Source organism: Pteronotus mesoamericanus, unplaced genomic scaffold (assembly GCF_021234165.1).
Source record: "Pteronotus mesoamericanus isolate MK-2021 breed Mesoamerican mustached bat unplaced genomic scaffold, CSHL_Meso_final scaffold_85, whole genome shotgun sequence".
Taxonomy (NCBI): domain Eukaryota; kingdom Metazoa; phylum Chordata; class Mammalia; order Chiroptera; family Mormoopidae; genus Pteronotus; species Pteronotus mesoamericanus.
Genome location: NW_026555329.1, coordinates 74,199,080 through 74,218,409, shown reverse-complemented (window position 1 = coordinate 74,218,409; position 19,330 = coordinate 74,199,080). Strand labels below are relative to the sequence as shown.

Genomic DNA, 19,330 nt, shown 5'->3' with positions numbered 1-19,330 from the left:
GTGGGCTCTGTCCACGTGCCTTCCTCTCCTCTCCCTCATCTGGGCGTCTGCTTTGTGCCTTGTCCTGAGGCAGCTGCACACTTCTCCACTTCCTCCACGAAGTTGCTTGAATATTCATGCCACATCTGGGCGACATCTGGGACCTCAGAACTTGCTGGAGCCGTCCCTTTTGGGTGACCCCTCTACCAGCCACAGAAAGATCCTGAATGATATTTCATCATTTTATTGAAATGTCATTACATTACATTACATTGGGATTTTCACCTAATTAGTTGGTCCCAGCAGAAAGGGAAGGGTCCTTTGGACAGACTTGCCCTAGAAAAGAGCTGACGTGCAGCCAAGCACAGATGCTAATACTTACACACAATGCAAGGCCCTGAGAAGGGACACGTCCTTTTCCTGTTCCGTGTGACCGACTACCCCACACCTCCAACATGCTGTGAACGTCGTAGGAACTGATGTTTATAGGAAGGGAGATCTTGGCCAATATGAGATACTCTTTTTTAGGTAATGACCCCCAAGGGAAAGGTGTATCACTAGCGTTCTCTGGTTGCCCGGATGCCCCCCACACCATCCCCCACCAGCAGATCCTGTGCCACTCTGCTGTAGCTACAGAGAGGCAGCGTCTGGTCAAATGTGCAGGCTCGAGAACCTGACTGCTCGTCCAGAACCTGCCCCGGCCTCCCGGTAGCTGGGGGACTTAAGCGGAGCGGCCTCATCGCTGTGTGTCTCTTTTGTCATTGGTAAAATAAGAATGACGATGATAGGATACCCCTCTTTGGGGCCTTATGATGATTAATCAAATTAACACTCATAAACCACTTAGGTTAGTGCCTGCAACACAAGTCCTATATATGTTTGCTAAATACAGAATAATGCTTTTCAATATGTTCTTTTAAATACAGCCTTTTTTTTTCAGAAAATAGAAATACATTCTCATTGTAAACATTTTTTTAATACTGAAAAGTGTAATTAAGAACACAAAACTCATTAATAATAGAGGACCTTAGTTTTTTTCTTTATGCTTACTTATATTTTATTTTTCTATAATAGATTGTTGTTGTGTGTGTGCCTGTGTGTTTTATGGGTCTTTTTAAAGGCTGCATGCAATCCCAACACCCAGAGATAACCACGGTTAACACTTCAGTTTATTTCCTTCCAGGCTGTCTCACACTGTGTGTGAGTGTGTGTGAGTGTGTGTGTGTGTGTGTGTGTGTGTGTGTAAATTTTAAAAAAAGCGTTGGGATTATATTGTATAAATAGCTTGCTGCTCTTTTATACATAGTTATCATGACTATTTCCCCATGTCATTAATTTCTTTTAAAAAAACATGTTTACTGCCTGAGGGATACTCCGTCATTCTACTGTAGTGCCGGCTGCCCCGGGAGGCAGACAGCGTCCCCGCTGCCCAGCACCCCCTCCCCACCAAGATGCCCCTGGGCCAGGGCTCCGCGCGCTTGGTCTCTTGAAATAACTCGAGATTTCAAAAGAGAGTCCCTGTCTGCTTTGCCCTTTGGACACTACAGCTCTCTTTTAGGTCCATTCTGAATCCACAGCCTGTAAATTTAGGGAGACTCTGTGGGCCTCTGCCACCGAGCCAGGCCCTGCGTAGAGGCTGCTCCGCAGACGGCGGGACTGGGCACATGGTTACCAGGGCTTGCTGGTGTGAGACGCTCCGATCGACACCGGGAATCTTCTCTGGGCCACAGTCACCCTTAGGGTCCTCCAGTGAATGCCCTTCTAGTTTATGATTCAAGTATGACAAACTACTTCTGGTCACCTGGTTTTGTAAATCAAGTTTTATTGAAACACAACCACACTGGTTGGTTGACACATTGTCTGTGGCTGCTCTTGCACTAAAATGGCAGAGTTGTAGTAGTTGTGAGAGAGACAGTATGGCCCACAGAGCCTAAAACATTTACTGTCTGGCCTTGAAGAAAAAGCTCGCTGGCCTCTGGCAAGTCCAAGATTTACAGGCTCCCTTTGCAAGGCCTTCCACAGACAGCTGGGTGTCTTCATTGGTGTATCGCCGCATGAAGACTCTCCGGTCTGTTTGCTCTTCCTCCCCTCTGTGCCTGTTCTTGGATGGTGCTACATACTTTGATGCTCCCTCCACAGCCCACCAACTCCTCTTTTTATCAGTTAAGTAGCTACTGAAACCCCGCCCCTTCCTGAAAGCTCCCTGGACATTTGGGACTTATGGGGGGGCCCCGAGACCCACCAGGGCCCCTTCCTCCAGCAGTGTGACCACTGAGAGGTGTAGCCCACCCCCGGCCTCCCCTGGGTCTCTTTCACCCTTTAGAAAACGTGCAGTGTTTTGATTCCTTTCTGTTTTCTCTGTTCTCAGATATTTTCATAGGTCAAATGTTCTCTGAACAAACATTACACAATCTAAATCTTTAATGAAAACAGATACCTGCTTTTTGCCAACAATTTGATAGGAGATTCCAATGCAGTGAAAGAATTGAGGCCATTTCTTTGGACTTCGTTGCAGATGAAATTTGGTCTTTAAGAAGGCTCATTATTATTTCTCCTTCTGGTGCTGGTTTAATTATTAAGATGCCCGTGCTGAGCAAACCAGGCAGCCTCCTGCTCCACTCAGAACTCGCAGCGCTGAGCCTTTTAGAGCTCCCTGGGGACCCGCGGTAAAACGCGGCGGCGACAGGCCACTCAGGACCGCGAGGGGCCTTTGTTCCTGGCAGGCTTTAAAAGGGAAAGGGCCTAAAGTTGTTGTTACACACCAGTTGGAGCTAAACAAGAGTGGAGAAATCAATGGAATGAAATAAGCCTATTCTGTGAGAGTTTTAAGATGTGATAAATGTGGGCTTATAAAATGACAGAAAAAGAAAGGCTCACTTATTAAATGAAATAGGGTTAAGTTAGCCTGGGGAAAAATCAACTTAAACTAACATACAATAAAATAAATTGCTGATGGATTAATGAATAAATTACGTTCAAAATAAACTTAAGAGAATCCAGAAAAAATGGAATTAAGTATTTATTAAACCTCTAAAAATATACAGATTTTCTAGGCAAAGATTAAATCATTTACAAAGGAAATGATGAACAGATCTGCATATATAAAAATGTGATGCGAAAAATGTCACATAACCAAAATAAAAATATAAATGAACCACATGGGAAAAACACACTTGCAGCGAAACTGACAAATATTTAATATCTGATCTATATAGGAAGCGCATCCAAATTAGTAAGAAAAACACTGGTATCCCAAAAGATAAATAGGCAAAGAATATAAACAGTATACTAAATAAAAATGCAGGTTGCACATTAAAGTAAGAAATAAGTCAATGTTGTAAGAGGAAGAACGAAAAATAACTTAATATCGAATGCTGGTTGTATATTAGGTCCACCACTAGGTGCCTCATATAATCTAATCCATTAATTTTTAAAAAAAGACTTTGCAACTATATTTATAGTAGAAAATGTGAGTCTTGAAAATACCTTTAGAAAACATATAGTAGTTATTTTATTAATATTATTTTAATGAATAGTTGATATATTCATATGGTTCAAAGTTAAAGGAGTATATCAGGTATACAGTGAAAAGCATCCCTCTCGCTTGGGTCCTGTTTATCTTCCGCAGAGCAACCACTGCCAGTTTCTCTGCATCCTTCTGGAATTGTGCACATACCATGGAATAGCTCCTTAAAACACACTCACAAACACACACAAATACCAGCATACTAAACCGACTCTTCTACACCTTGCTTTTTATGCTTAACAATATATAATGAGAGAACCTTCCGTAGTGGTATGTTAAGATTTTTTACACCTGAGTCGTATTCCACTGTATGGATGTACTGTAATTTATTTGATCAGCCTCCATCGATAGACATTAAGGTTGTTTCATTATTTTGTGTTTACACATGATCGTGGCACAGTATACAACTTTCCCAGTACAATATAACTGCACAAGTATGAGCATATTGGTAGGGCAAATTGCTAGAGGGGGAATTGCTGGGTGAAAGGGTGTGTTCTTCAGTATTTTCGTTGATGCTGCTAGATTGCCCTCCATAGAGTTGTACCAATTTCCCATCCCCCGAACAGTGTGTGAAAGTGTCAAAGTAACTCTCTTCCCTTGCTTTCACCAGTTCAATGAGTTATCATATTTTTTTATCTTTGCTAATCTTTGAATGAAAAATGTTTCTTCCATGGCATTTTAATTTTCTTTTCTCTTATAAGTGAAACTGAGGATCTTTCTATACATCTAAGAATCATTGTATTCTCTATACTTGCCATGCTTATCCTTTGCCTGTTTTCTTTTGAATTGTTAGTCTTCTCATTTACTTGTAGCATGCATTAGGAAAATGAGCTCTGTGAAGTACACAACATGTCTTACCAGGGTTTGGTTTGGTTTTTTTTTTAATCTTATTTATTTATTTTTAGAGAGAGGGAAAGGGAGGGAGAGAGAGAGGGAGAGAGACATCCTACTGGTTGCCTCTTACACATCCCCACCTGGGGGCCTGGCCTGCAGTCCAGGCATGTGCCCTGACCAGGAGTCAGACCAGTTTGCAAGATGACTCCCAACCCCCTGAGCTACACCAGTCAGGGTGTTTTACCAGTTTTTTGTTTGCCTTATGACCTTAAAGCACCTGAAGCCAGAGACTTGAAATTCCTCATATAGGAGGCACTTAGCTTGCCAGCGGCAAGGTCAAAACTAGACCTAGGGCTTGTACCACCTTGTACACAGTGTGGCTTGGATTGTCAGAAAGCCTCATCAGTGAAGTGACTGTGCCAAGTGAGTGTCTAAAAAAGAGAGTGGATTACACCGGCATCCTTTATCATACTCACTTTCCGCAACTGGATGGCGGTGTTACTGAGCACTTACGGGCACAGCCAAGTCCACATCCCCGGAGCCTAGCCCAGCTCCCCTCCTCAGGCTCGTGGTCTCCATCACCGGCACCGCCAGCGACCCCCAGCCAGTCCCTTCTGTAATCATTTATCCTTCTTTTTTCTTTCCCTCACAGCAGTTGCTGTCCAAACCTGCTTTTTTCCGGCAAAATTCAGAGAGGAGGAACTTCAAACTGCTGGACACTAGGAAGCTGAGTAGGGATGGAATGGGGTCCCCCTCCAAAATCAGCCCCCCCTCCACCCCCAGCAGCCCCGATGACACTTTCTTTAACCTTGGAGACCCACCGAATGGCAGGAAGAAGAGGAAGATACCCAAGGTAGGGCCTGCGACAAGCTTCGTGGTCAGCTGTGCCCTCCCCCTCCCTGCCGAGGAAGGCTGCAGAGGGGGCTGAGCAGGCCGCCAGAGGGCCCGGTGACGCCAGCAGGATGGGGTGCCTGGTGGCCCTGAAGCCTCCCACTTCACCTTCCTTCTCCCAGCCTTAGCTACTCTTCTGATCCCAGACGATGTTTCCAAAGCCCAGTCCTCAAAGGCCACATCTTCCTTCTTCGTGGCCTCAAGCAGTAGCGTTCCATCTGCCCTGCTCTGGCTCAGAGCACCTCAGCGCCTGCTGCAGAGGCAGCGCCACGCGGAGCCTGGGCTCTTAGGCAGCAGTCATCAAAAATATACCTCTCCTGGCTCTTTTCTTTCCCTAAGATTTTATTTATTTATTTTTAGAGAGGGGAGAAAGGAGGGAGAAAGAAAGGGTGAAAAACATCACCCTCTCATGTGAGAGAGAAGCATCAACTGGTTGCCTCCCGTAAGCACCCCCACTGAGACTGAACCCAAAACCCGGGCATGTGCCCTGATTGGGAATTGAACCGGCGACCCTTTGGTTTGCAGGCTGGCGTTCAATCGACTGAGCCACACCTGCCAGGAAAGGGCATTTTTCTAATAAAAAGGAGCAAAGATATATTGACTGACATAGATGTGGCTTCCCTTCATTCCATGACCTGATGTAGAGTGAGACAGCCTTCTCTCAGGCACTTGGCTACACTGCTCACGGAGCACCCCCGAGGTGTCTCACGTGATTGTTGCGGACGCGCCTCGGTCTTCCCTGTTAGCTTGTGAACTCTGAGAGCAGGTGCCTGTCTGCTATACCTTTTCCTCCCTCACAGCTCCTGGCAAAATCCCTTGTACGTAATAGGTGCTTTGTATTTGGTAAGAAATTCACAGTTCACAAATAGTTACTGCGTCTCTCCTGTGGGCCGGGCGCTGTTCCCTCCCGCGCAGGTGCCGGTCCGGCACAAGCAAGGACCCCCGCGCACACGGCGCCTGCCTTCTGAGGCCATTGGGTTTGAGTAAGTGGAAGGAGGTTCGCTACAGCCTGACAGTCTTCCTCCTAGGCACTGATTTTTGGTTGTTTAGGGGGGAGATTTTGAATGGGTTTAAAATTTCCCTCTGTTCCGTAGAAGAATTTGACCTAGCAACTCGTTTGTTTATTGTACTTACAGTTTTTAAATTGTGTACATAACATAAAACTTGTCGTTCAAACCTTTTTTAAGTGTGCGGTTTGGTGGCACTGAGTACGTTCACACTGTTGGGCAACCGTCACCAGCATCCATCCCCAGAGCCTGTCCTCTCCCCAAACCAAACTTGTGAACCCGTTGAACACTAACTCACTCCCTCCTCATGGACTTGCCTGTGCTCCTACTCATGCAAATGGGACCGCACAGTATTTGTTCTTTGTGATTGGCTTCTTTCATTTAGCATAATGTCCTCCAGGTTTATTCGTGTTAGACTGTAAGTCAGAATGTTCTTCCTTTCTGGGCTGAAGAATATTCCCTCATGGCTGAGTAACCACAGTGTGTGCGCCATGCTTCCATCAGTGCTGGTGGCGAAGGGATCCCAGTTGCGCGTGGGGAGGAGGCCGCTAACACGGGCGTTTCTTCTCTCGGTGTCTGGCAGCTGGTGGCACGAATCAATGCCATTTATGAGGCTCGGAGAGGGAAGAAGCGGGTGAAGAGGCTGTCCCAGTCAACGGAGAGCAACTCAGGAAAAGGTGGGAGCACCCCACACCATCCCTTCTCCCCGGGGACCCGGAAACATTCTCCCTGGAAGCAGGGTGCTGCTGCCTTAGGTTGGCTCACCAAGGAGAACAAGCTGGTGTTTTGTAAATGTCTCCAGCGCCCCCGGGACAGTGGCACAGGCAGGAGCGCCGCTTGGTGGCAGCCCTCGGCTCCCCTCTGCCTGTCCCCCCACCAGCGAGCCCAGGGCAGCAGGCTCTGACTGCACCGCAGGAGCAGTCCGCTTTGCTCAGCTCAGCGTGTGGGAAAGGGGCTGGCGCCTTGTGCTGTGTAATTTGATATAGGCACCACCTGAGCTAGGGCCAAATTAATTTAGAAGTACATTTAGTTAGACATGGTTTCTCCATTACATTTAAATATACAAAAATAAAACAGCCCTTCTGAACTAGAAATCTTGGCTTTGTGCTACCACGTATAAAAAGTTCCTGTATCAGAAAAACTCACATTTGTTTTTCTTTCCTTTCTCCCTCCCTCCTTCGCTCCCTCTCTCCCCCGCCCTCTCTAGTGACAGATGAGAACAGTGAGTCTGACAGTGACACCGAAGAGAAGCTGAAAGGTAAGATGAGTGGCTGTGCAGGGTGCATGCAGGTGACCGGGAAGCCATAAGCAGGGCCCTAACTGCTTCATGGGAGGGACGAGGCAGAACGTCCTTGCAAGAGCTTGACTGCAAAGCGTGAATGTGAATGTGAATGTCTCAAGGGACCAAGGGACGGGGCCCAGGATGCTCAGGGGCGGGTCAGTCCTCAGCACAACAAGAATGGGCCTGTTCCACGCCAGAGGTCCAGGGTGGCTGCACCTGCAGGGACCCACTCTTCCCACATATTTCCATTATGTCACAGGTGTGGTTCACACCTGTGTGAGGTACCCCGCCACCGGCCTGTGACTCCAGACGCCTGGGGCTTTGGCCCCCTTTCTGTGAAAACGGCCGCGTGATCTGGAGGAACTCACATGGCCTCTCAGGGCCTCTAGTTCTTCGTCTGCCATGTGAAGTCATTGACATAATTGCTCCCTGGGGATCACACTGTGGTGATTCAGGTCAGGCTTCAGCGAGTTTTCTGCAATTTCTCAGACCCAGGTGGAAGCCAAAGGAAGCTGTAGGCCAGGCCTGCGGCGCAAGGCGACCAGAGCCGTCTGCCCAGCAGCCCCGCCTCGTTCACCTGACGCCCAGCTGCTCCCGGCCGCCCCCAGACCGAAGCGGCTCATTTCGGCTGCGCAGGGTGGTGGCCCAAGGGGAGGCCAGCGGCGGCGCTTCTCTTGGTCAGCTCTCTGCCGGTCGAGTCACACGGGGTGTTCACAAAGCTCCTGGCTCCAAAAGCTCTAGCGGTTGGATTTTGCCATACCCCACATCAGCAGGAGGAGGAAAATGAGTGAGGGGAGGAGTCACTGTCCCTACCACACCTGACAGAGGGGGCGCAAGCACTGCTCCAGGCCCTGCCCCAAGTCCAGACAGCAAATCCGGGGCGGAGCTGAGGCCCCACAGTCCAAGTGGCTGCGCCCCGGCAGCCAGGCGGCCTGGTGAACGTGGCTCCTCCCAGAATTTTGGCAAGGATCCCAAAGAAAGTCTGTACTAATTTGTTAAATGTGGGAACAGTTTTTTGGGAACACTTCTTTGGGATCACAAAAAGTACTTTTGAGCTGGGAGTTACATAGCCTGTTGCAGCTCAGTGAAGTTGCACATTGGAGAACAGGTCGTTTTCAGGCTCACTCCCTCTCTCTCTCTCTCTCTCTCTCTCTCTCTTTTTCTTCTCCCTCCCTCCCTCCCCCCCTCTCTCTCTCTCTCCTCCCCCCCTTGCTCTCGCTCTCCAGCTCACAGCCAGCGCCTGGTCAACGTGAAGTCCCGCCTGAAGCAGGCTCCGAGATACCCATCACTTGACCGGGAGCTTATCGAGTACCAGGAGAGGCAGCTCTTCGAGTACTTTGTGGTCGTGTCATTGCACAAGAAGCAGGCCGGGGCCTCCTACGTGCCAGAAGTCACCCAGCAGTTCCCTCTGAAGGTACAGGGCGGGCCGGGCCCCTGCGGCATGCCACCTGCTAGAGGACAGGGCTGGCCCTGAGAGGGTCTGCCTGGGGAGCCAGCAGTGTGCGTGTGGGTTCTCGGCTTCCTGCAGGAAAACTTCTCACCAGTTGGGGTGACTATGAGGGTGTGTTTATTAAAGCTGGGGACAGTGAAACAGAAGGGCTTGGCACAGAAGAAGGAACAGGAGAGCCCAGGCTGAGCTGCCTTAACTCACTGGGAAGTCAGAGAAATGGGGGCTTTGGGGACAGGTTCGGGGGCAAGCCGGGGCGAGCTGCCTCTGCCCGTTGCTCCCGGCTGCAAGTCTCATGGGGATGCTTAGAGTTTAGGAGACATGCGCCTGTGGGGGAAGAAGCGAAGGAGGAGCGGGGGGAAAGGGAAGGGTCCTTGAACTAGAGTTTTCCTCTCTCACAGGCAGGAATCTTAGGGGAGGGTTTCAGCAGAACATTCATCACCTTTCCAGGTGCCGTCTTTCAGGGTCGTGGTCTCTGCGTATCGGTCAGTGCCAGGGCAGGTGGTCGTCAGTCCCTGCAGCGGGTCCAGACGTCCTCGCCCACCTGTTCTTCTGCTCTCCAGAGCCAGGGGCTGAAATACAGCTGAGGCCTACATGTTATCACTAGGGGAGTGACCTTCTGCATCTGGCTGCAGACTGCTCAGCCAGGTTGTTCAGCTCTCTGTCTCCATTTCCCTGTTCGCTTGTCCTGGCTCACTGGCCTGTCTGCGACATTCTTGCTAACACCTTGCTGGGACTCATGGATTCAGAGAGCTGCGGGAGCTGAGGATCACATAGTTCTTAGAATGTCAAAATTGGGTCATGAATAGGGTATATCAAATGAGGAAACTCCTGCCGGAGAATTTGGGAGGTCCCGGGAGGTGAGATTCAAAGACGCGGACCATGGTCAAAAATACATACTGGATTCCTGTGTGACTGTACCATCCTCCTCACCCCCCTCACCCCCGTCTCCTTATCAGTCACATGTCCCAACCTGCTCTGGAGGCCTCTTTCCCATCAAGCCACACAGCTCTCCCTGAGGAGTGTCACCTTTGTGTGCGTGCTAAACCTCTGCGTGTGTACTGTGCGCCTCTGTGCGTGTACACACAGAATCCCCTTCTCTCCTAACAGGGCTCCTGGCTGTGTGGGCTGGGCTTCACCATGTATTAAACCGTGGCACCTAAAATGAAATGGCACTGAATACAACCTCTAATGGCACAGCCAAGCATCTGTAAATTACTCTTAGGCTTTGACCACAGGATCAAAGAGTTCCCGCCACATTCTAACTCAGCTCAGCCAGACATTACTGGGACCCTGTTGCATTCAGCCTGTTTTCCACTTGGCCCGAGAGGTTTCAGAGATGAGCAGAGTGTGTTTTCTGTCCTCAAGGAGTTGCACTTTGACAGGAAGGTACAAAGCAAGCGCACAGACTCAGACTGAGGGGTTCAGAGAGTACCTGGGGTGGGGAGACGCATCCTGGGCCCTGAGGGCCTCCCTTGGCCGTCACCACCCAGGTGTCTGCGGAGGCCTTGGTCCCAGCTGTCCCTCCCCTCCTTCCCTGGGCAGCTGGCCTTCTGTCCTGCCCCGAGTGGTTCCGCACCGCAAAAAAGTCCTGTCCTTGGAGCTCAGGATGGAAATGACACATAAATGAAGCGCACCAGTGGCGCCAGCCCTCCATACTGGCACGCGGTCACCTCCATCCAGCTTGCCTCTGGGGATGATCCGGGGGAGCCGCCGTGCCGTGGACGTGCCCAGAGGTGGGGTGGCAGCTGCCCGCTGGGTGAGAGAGGCTGCCGGCTATGCCCACACCGACTGGCAGTGCAGTCGAGACCCACACAGAGCGAGCGAAAGGGCTATCTCGTCGCCCTGTTTGGTCCCTTTGGCTGAGCTCAGTGTCACGCGCGAGGCAGCACTTTCAGTGACCAGGAAGAAAGGCTTTAACTCGTGAATTAGTTGATTAACTAAGCACCGTAACTGTTGAGTGCTAGGTTCCAACCTGGAATCTTCAGATCCTTAGGCATCCACATTAAAACTTATTTTGAGTAGAAAGCTGCACAGTCACTGTTGAAAAAGGAACTAGTCAGCAAATGTATAAAGAAAAGTTATCTATAATCCCATTCCACAGAGATCAATGCTTGGTATTTCCTGTGTTTTCTTCTGGTCTTTTCTCATACTATAATTTTCTCACAAAAATGGGATAATACAGGGTGGGGCAAAAGTAGGTTTACTGTTTTCATGTGGAACATAATACAATAATTAATAAATAATAAAACAAGAGTAAACTCTGTTTCATATATTCACAACTATAAACCTACTTCACCCCACCCTGTACATTGTACTGTTTTTATATCATATTTTGTGTACTGTTTTATAAACCTCTCCACATTTATAAACATTTAATACAAATTCTAAATCATCATTTTTTGACTTATGTAATGCTCCATTATGTGGGTGTGCCCTACTCTAGTTAACCACCCCCTCCTGCTGGCAATGTGTCTTGCTGCCATGTTTCTTTAGATGGACATTTGATGTCGCGGTGATCATTCCGTACATGCTTTCCGCATGCCAGGCTCTTTTATATCTTCGGCCTTTGCTCATTCGCTCTTTCAGAAGGACTTTTCCCTCTTTCTCCTTCTCGTTTCTAACTCTTCCGTGAGTTTTATGCCCTACTCCTGAAGTCGCTGTAGTCAACATGTGCACTTCATATCTGCATGCTAGGAATCGTCAGCATGTTCCATAAAACGCTTCGTATCATGCAGTTCTCCTTTTGACAGCTTGTAGAGACTGGGATATTTTCCAGCCAGCTAGGGTATTGGCTAGTTTGGGGTCTTTACCTCTGTAGCGATTAATTGCCCCCTCTCTACCAAGAAATACTGGCTGGTTTTTGCTTCTCTGCAAAATTTTCCAAGAGTAGTCAAAAATTACTGCTTTGGCAACAGTCTGAGCTGGTGAATTATCAACTTAAAGACTATTCCAGGACCAGATGGAATCTTCTGGGTCATGGAGGGAAGAAACAATGATTAGAAAAAGAAACAGTGACTGTTCTGAAAATGAAAATATAAAGGACAATTAATGACTGGCTTTAAATCTGTAATATAGAAACTGTTTCATTCATTGATAGTTGTCCCAACCATTAATACTAGCAGCAGCTGCAATTACACGTGCTCTGGCCTAAAGGGAGTCATGCTAGAGGTGGGTGTGAAGGTGAAAACCATCAGCCCAGAACTCTGTTCCTTTGGATGCTCTGCGCAGAGACCCCTCTCTGACCCCTGGTGGCTTCTCTGAAGCAGGCAGAAGGACTGCTGGCCTGCAGGCTTCAGAGACTGTCTACAGGCCAGTTCAAAGTGGAAGTCAGGGCAAGCTGAGGAACCACGTAAAACACTGATGGCAGTACTATAGAAAGAATTTAGGCTATTCATTACAATTTCCTGACTTCAGAAATTCCGACTCCACTCACTTCACCTGATCAGACAAACACCTGATATTTCAAATTACTGAAGGTAACTTTAGCATAATTTATTTTTAACTGTTTATAAAGGAAATTTAACAAGTAGAAACCTATCCACAATAGCAAAAACACAAAAAGCCAACAATTCTTCCCAACATTTTAAAAATACCAATTTAGCCCTGGCTGGTGTGGCTCAGTGTGTTGGAGTGCTGTCCCGTAACCAACCAGGTTAGATCCCTGGTGCGGGTTACAGGCATGTGCCACCTGCGATCCAGACACGTAACATCCTCGGTCTGGGCGCTGGTCCCCGGTCTGGGTACATGCGGGAGGCAGCCAGCCAATGCTGCCCCCCGGCATTGATGTCTCTCTCTCTCCCTTCCTCTTTCTCTAAAAGCAATGAAAAATAATAATAATAATAATAATAATAAATATATATATATATAAAAATCAGGTGAAGATAAAATAAATAAATGTAACCAATTTATAAGCAAATTGTAGCAATTAAACACAATTTGCCCTTTCAACATTTCCATGTGTACATGTCAATATTGTCAACTACATGCACAGTGTTATATAACAGAACCCCAGAATGGGGTGCATTTTAAAAGCACTGCTTCCTGTTCATACACAAAATAAGCAAACTGGTGGCTTTAAATATAATCTCTAAGTCAGACTTTATTTGTTCTGTTTTTAAATAAGATGATACTCACGCAGTCTCTGCTGTCAGATAAATCAGAGAAAGACTGACAAATTAAAGATTAAGATCAATTTTATTCCTAGCCCGATTCCATACTAGTTGTGTGATCATGAATAGATAGTATCTCTGGGCTGCTTAATCCTGTATCTCTAAAAGAACAGTGTCAGGCTGGATGACGTGCAGTTTGCTAGTTCTGATGAGGTGAATTTCACTGTATGATATAACGTAACTGGGTGCATTCACTAAAAAGTGTTGTACATCTGCTTTGCAGGAGGGGCAGCTCTGCCTGGGCCCAGGGTGTGAAGACTTGATTTGAGGCTCGGCCTTGCAGGCTCATGAGCCTCCTGTTTGGAAGGCGTTGCTATGACAGTTTTTCCTTATGGATTAAAGTAGTTATATTCCGGAATGTTATGCATAGAAAACATTTCTCTAAAGCACACCTTTTTTCTTCTGGCTCCCCCCACAAAGGCATAGTTAGAACTGCCCTGCGGGGAAGAGCCCGGAACCCCTCAAGGGAGGGGATCAAGGTGGAGGTCACAACTGGGGGAAGGTGGGAGACGTCCTCTTGCCCCGCCTCCCCCTCACTCTCCCGTGCTGGGCTTTATTCTCCAACCTTCTCTCGCCCTTCTTCTGGCAGCTGGAAAGGTCTTTCAAGTTCATGAGAGAGGCTGAGGACCAGCTGAAGGCCATCCCTCAGTTCTGCTTCCCCGATGCCAAGGACTGGACTCCTGTCGAGCAGTTTACCAGGTACATGCTGGCGTCTCCCCTCCCCTCCCGCAAAGACTAAGGTGAGGACTGGAGATGCGGTTGGAGCTGGCAGACCCCATCAGTCAGGCCTGCCATCAAAGGAGCCTGCTGGGCCCAGGCCTGGAGGTTTCCCTCACAGGGTTTTTAAGTTTCCTGAAGGTGGGAGTAACCTTGCTAAGTATGCAGATCCCCAGGCCTCCCACTCATTCGGAGCCTTTGTTTACTTCATAAGCCTTTGCAAAGGGCAGTAAGCTAATTCGTAGTGTAGGAAAAGTTAGGGAAACATTGCCCATCACCCATTCTTGTCCAGATCTTCTGAAACATTTCTTCAGTAGCCCATCCAGCTGTAACTTGAGTTGCAATAAGTTCACATTTCTACTTTACCCCATGTGGTTAGATACGGTATTTTTATTATCAGATGTTCAACAATTGACCAGACTCAGTAGGTTGCATATCCTAAATGTTTGAGGGATGTTGTGTTCCTCAAAGTTGGCCCACCAGTCTCTAAAGACAGTCCAAGCCCCGGGGTGGCTCTGGACAGACAGTCCCCTGGGGATGCCGTGCCCCGGGGCAGTTCTGGGAGGGGCACCAAACTGTCCCACTCAGCTGCCGCTCCCTCGCGGATTGGCACCCTATGTCAGCGGGTGCAGCCTCACCCCGAGCTCATTGAAGGTGGTAGCCACAATCGATGCTTAATAAATGACCGTGTTTTATGTCCTGGGAGGACTCAGGTGAAAGAGTTGTGTGAGAGCTCAGTGTAAAAAAAAAAAAAGTCCTCGTTTCCTCTCAGGACACAGTAACACTTGAGAACTCTCTATCGCTGACGTGAACTCCAAAGCCAGAGGGAACCAGAGTCCCAGAACAGAGATGGACAGGCAGGACAGGGAGCGGCCTTTGGGACAGCCAGCCTCCATCAGGATGTTCCAGTTGTTCACTGCGATGTGCCTTTGTTTTGCTTTGCTTTGTAACGCACTTCTGTTTTCCCCACCACAGTGAAACATTCTCATTTGTCTTAACGGGAGAGGACGGGGCCAGAAGGTTTGGTTACTGCCGAAGACTGCTGGTTAGTGCATTTGCTTCTCAGCCAGCCGTGCAGAGCCAGCGCGGGCTTCCCAAGGTGTCACTGTGTGCCACGGGAGGAGGGACCGCTGTGGCAGGTTGACTGGGTAGTTGAGACCCCGCAGGAAGGTTGGGGGTTCACCTGAATCTCCCTGACAGATGGGAACAATGTCTCTGTCCTTTGAAAGAAAATACTTCCTCCAGTGTTTTCCCCCACCAAAGACTTTCTCTTCTTTATCCAAATGTCCTTCCTAATAAAACATGCTAAACAGACCTTAGAGAGAACGTTCATCATGATGGCTAAGGGCAGGAAAATGTCGGTTTTACTCTTCATGACTCAAGTAATTCAGTGCAGTGTCTCCTTCAGAACAGTCATCTTTAAAAGTCAGAAACTATCCCAATGAACTGACCTTGCTAAAATGCTTGAAAACTTGTCTTTTGAGACCTGTTCTTTTGAAAAGCTTCAATAGTGACAAATCATTTTCCACTAAGCATGATTTTAGTCTTAGAAGTAGGCTAATATAATTTAGAGTCTAGAATAATGCATGGCCCATAGTAGCTGTTCAGTAAATGTTTGTTGAATTAGTGAATCAGAAGTATAGGTAATACTTGAAAATGTTAAGTGGGATCATAATTTTTGTTGATAAAGTATTGATTTTTTAAAAAAGATTTTATTTATTTTTAGACAGAAGGGAAGGGAGGAAGAAAGAGAGGGAAAGAAACATTGGTGTATGGTTGCCTCTTATGTGCTCACTGTTGGGGACCTGGCCAGCAACCCAGGCATGTGTCCAGACTGGGAATCGAACTGGTGACCCTTTGGTTCATAGGCTGGCGCACAATCTACTGAGCCACACAAGCCAGGGCTAAAGTATTGGTACTGATTTTCTTTTTTGGTTTGAAAATTAAAAGTCAGTTTCCAGAAAGGACTTTCAGAAATGATCCCTACTTTGGAATTATCATTATAAATATACAGTCTCAATGTAACTCCTTAAAAAGGGGCTACAGCGACTTGGATAAACAAATTATGCTTGGGTTCCCCAGGTCATATAGAGTACCTACGGTGTGCACAACACCCTTGACTGATTCCTTCATAAGGGTAAAATACATATCTACTGTGTGACCAGAAGTGCTTCCCACCTATAGAATAGGGTATTGGTTACTCCTTACCTTACCAAGATGTCAGAAGGGATGGTATGTGCAAACATCTGACACACAATAGGCTTTCAAAAACGTTCGGGTTCTGTCCTTCCCTGAGGCTGGTAACACTCAGGATTTCCTGTGTTTCTCTCCCAAAAGCCGGGTGGCAAAGGGAAGCGTCTCCCTGAAGTTTACTGCATCGTGAGCCGCCTGGGATGCTTCAGCCTCTTTTCAAAGGTGAGGATTTGGGCCTCCAAAGAAGGAGGCAGGGCCCAGGAGGACACAGGAAATGCGCCAGCTTCTGGGGCTTTTATCATCTGATTCTTCACTGTGTCCCTTCCCACTTCCTCCTCCCCCGTCATGGCTGCCTCTGTTCTCTCTTCATCGGGACAGGAAATAACAGACAATGAAGGAAACTGGGAAGAGAGAGAGAGTCAAAGTAACTGTAGCTGAGGTTGGGAGAGGAGAGGGTCTTCCAGGGTATTCCAGATGTTTTACTTTTCTTCTAAGCATCGTCTTTGTCATACTAGCTTTTGCTGGACAAAAAAACCATTGGACGGACGGACGGATGGACTGATGGATGGATGGATGGGTGGGTGGCTGCCTGGCTGGCTGGCTGGCTGGATGTGTATCTGTATATATGTGTTGTGCACGTGTGCAATTTATTATTGTAATAGTGCTCTAAGTCTGTTGAAATCTTAATATAATTTGGTCCTCTTTTTGGTAAAACAAGCCAATACATCAAGATACAGGAATTGCCACGTTGAGTTGGCCCATCCACCCCAGTATTTTGGATTGGAGTATAGGAGATAATTATTACGCTCTATAATGCTGATCTCAAAAATCAGATATAATCCAACATTTGCTTCCTATACTAACTAGACATGGACATCTAAAGCATAAATTGACGAAAAACCTTCTCGAGCATGTTTCGGTTGGAGCTTTCCCTCGGAGCCTTGCAGCCCCGCGCCCACTGCCCATGGACGTGAGGCAGCGCTTCCTGAAAGCATTCAGGAACCAAAGGCCACCTCCTGCACACCCTCCGCCCCACCCCCAGCTCAGAGGAAGTCTGAGCTCAACTGATACAGTGTGACCCCTTGCCATGCTCCAACTTGTACTTTGATGCCCGTCTGTTTGAAATAATTAGTAGTATCACTGTAACCTGAGATGTGGTCTTACCTCCACTCCACTAGTGGTAATCATTCTACATTGAAGTTGGTTGTTTATAGATTCTTGCACAGGTATGCACTGCCGCTCATGCAAGTCTTTCACGTGGCTTTGTTTAGAGGTGGAGAAAAAGCTGTAGGTCACGGCCTTTGTTGTTGTGAGAGCGCTCAGGAGAGCTGGAAGTAAACCAGCTCATGCGAGTTAGCCCGGCGTCCAGGGGCAGCCTTGGAATTCACATGAGCCTCATTCCTGGGTCCTGTGCAGGGGATGTGCAGCAAGTAAACGTGCCAACATGCATGTGTGATGCACGGTCCTGAGATTTCATCTCAGTTTTGTGGCCGGGGATATTTTAGGAGTGTACTGTTGTGACTTGCCAAAGACCACACAGAAAACACTCAGGATAGAGCCAGAAACACCTTGGGCAAACTGATTCCTAGAACTGAGGCTATTTTCGGGTGGGGGACAAGGACGACTAAAAGGGCAAAGAAAGGGATCGTGCATAGGAAGAACTGCTCTCAGAATCTCTGAAGAAAGGTGTTCCATTAAATATTGCCACAATAATGCCGTGTAGCAAACCACTGAGGCTGAAAGCAAGAGTCATTTATTCTCACAGACGTGCAGGTCAGCTGGGGTTTGGCTGTGCTGACCCCCACGGGGCTCCCCCGTGTGCTCTGAGTAGGCTGGGGGCAGTGATCTAGGCTGGCTGGTCTCTGTTTTAGGCTGCACGTCCAGGTCTGGGCCAGAGCCACATGTCTGCCATCGCCCTTAGACAGCGGGCTGGCCCCGGTGTGCCCTTCTCAGGGCTACGGCAGAGGCACAAGAGGGCAAGCAGGAGCACGTAGGGCTGGCCTGCGGAGGCCTGGGCTCAGCGCTGGCACGCTCGTTCCTCCGGCCCTCTGCGCCTCAACGCTTTTTTCATTATCGTTCCACTACGCAGCCCTTTTAGATACTTTTCTCCCTGAATTGCCTCTCCTCCCTATGAAATTCTTTTAAATGTTTTTGTCATCTTTCTATGGTGCTAAAATATATATAACATGAAACTTACAGCTCTAACCATTTCAAAGTGTACAGTTGATTGACATCAAGTTCATTCACATTGTTCTGCAACCGTCACCGCCATCCACCTGCAGAACTTCTGCGTCTTCCCAAACTGGGACTCCGTGCCTGTTCGGCACTCTCCATCCCCCCCCACCGCGCCCACAGCCCCTGGCAGCCACCACTCTCTCTTCTGTCCCTAGGAATCTGGCCACTCTTGCATTTCATGTCAGTGGGATCACACAGCATTTGTCCTTTTCTGACTGGCTTATTTCACGTAGCACGTGTCCTCCGCTCGTCCATGTAGGAACACAGGTGAACATTTCTTAACTTTTTAAGTCTGAATAATACTCCATAATGTGCATACACCATATTTGGTTTACCCATTTATCAGTTGATGGACAATTGGGTTGTTTCCACCTTTTAGCTATTATGAATTATGCTGTTGTGAACATGAGTGTGCAAATGTGTGTTTGAGTCTCTGCTTTCAATTCTTTTTTTAAAAAATTTTATTTATTTATTTTCAGAGAAAGGGAGAGAGAGAGGGAGAGAGAAATATCAATGTATGGTTGCCTCTTGCGCCCTGCCCCCCACTGGGGATCTGACCTGCAGCCCACCCATGTGCCCTGACTGGGAATTGAACCAGCAACCCTTTGGTTCTCAGGCCAGTTCTCAATCCGCTGAGCCACACCAGGGATGCTTTCGGTTCTTTTGGGTTTATATCCAGAAGTGGAATTGCTAGATCATATGATAATTTTGTGTTAAATTTTTTAAGGAACTGCCATACTATGTATTTAATTTTAATAATTTTATTTAACTCAATACATACAAATTATTATCATTTCAACATATGTAATCAATATGAAAAGTCATTGATATTTTATATTCTTAATATTGTGTTTTGAAATCCACTGAGTGTTTTATACTTACAACACATCTCAATGCAGACTAGCTATTTTTCAAGGGTTCAGTAGGTAATGTGTGATTTTATAAGTGGCATTTTTTTCTTTTTTTCCATTTTTATTAAGGTATAATTGAAGTGTGACATTTATAATTTTTGTTGAATTTATTGGGGTGACATTGGTTAATAAAATT

The 19,330-nt window shown here is 47.4% G+C and overlaps 1 protein-coding gene across 2 annotated transcripts in view; it reads left to right on the top strand.

The window, feature by feature from the left end:
- Positions 1 to 19,330, top strand: part of DENND2A (DENN domain containing 2A) — an 82,628-nt gene that overhangs the window by 43,435 nt on the left and 19,863 nt on the right. The window contains exons 6-12 of one of the 2 annotated variants that reach the window (XM_054563880.1): positions 4,992 to 5,192; positions 6,821 to 6,914; positions 7,445 to 7,495; positions 8,746 to 8,933; positions 13,728 to 13,837; positions 14,831 to 14,900; positions 16,193 to 16,270. In XM_054563880.1, the coding sequence (XP_054419855.1) occupies positions 4,992 to 5,192; positions 6,821 to 6,914; positions 7,445 to 7,495; positions 8,746 to 8,933; positions 13,728 to 13,837; positions 14,831 to 14,900; positions 16,193 to 16,270 (792 nt within the window). The remainder of the gene's footprint in view (positions 1 to 4,991; positions 5,193 to 6,820; positions 6,915 to 7,444; positions 7,496 to 8,745; positions 8,934 to 13,727; positions 13,838 to 14,830; positions 14,901 to 16,192; positions 16,271 to 19,330) is intronic. The other variant, XM_054563879.1, reaches the window with a different exon arrangement.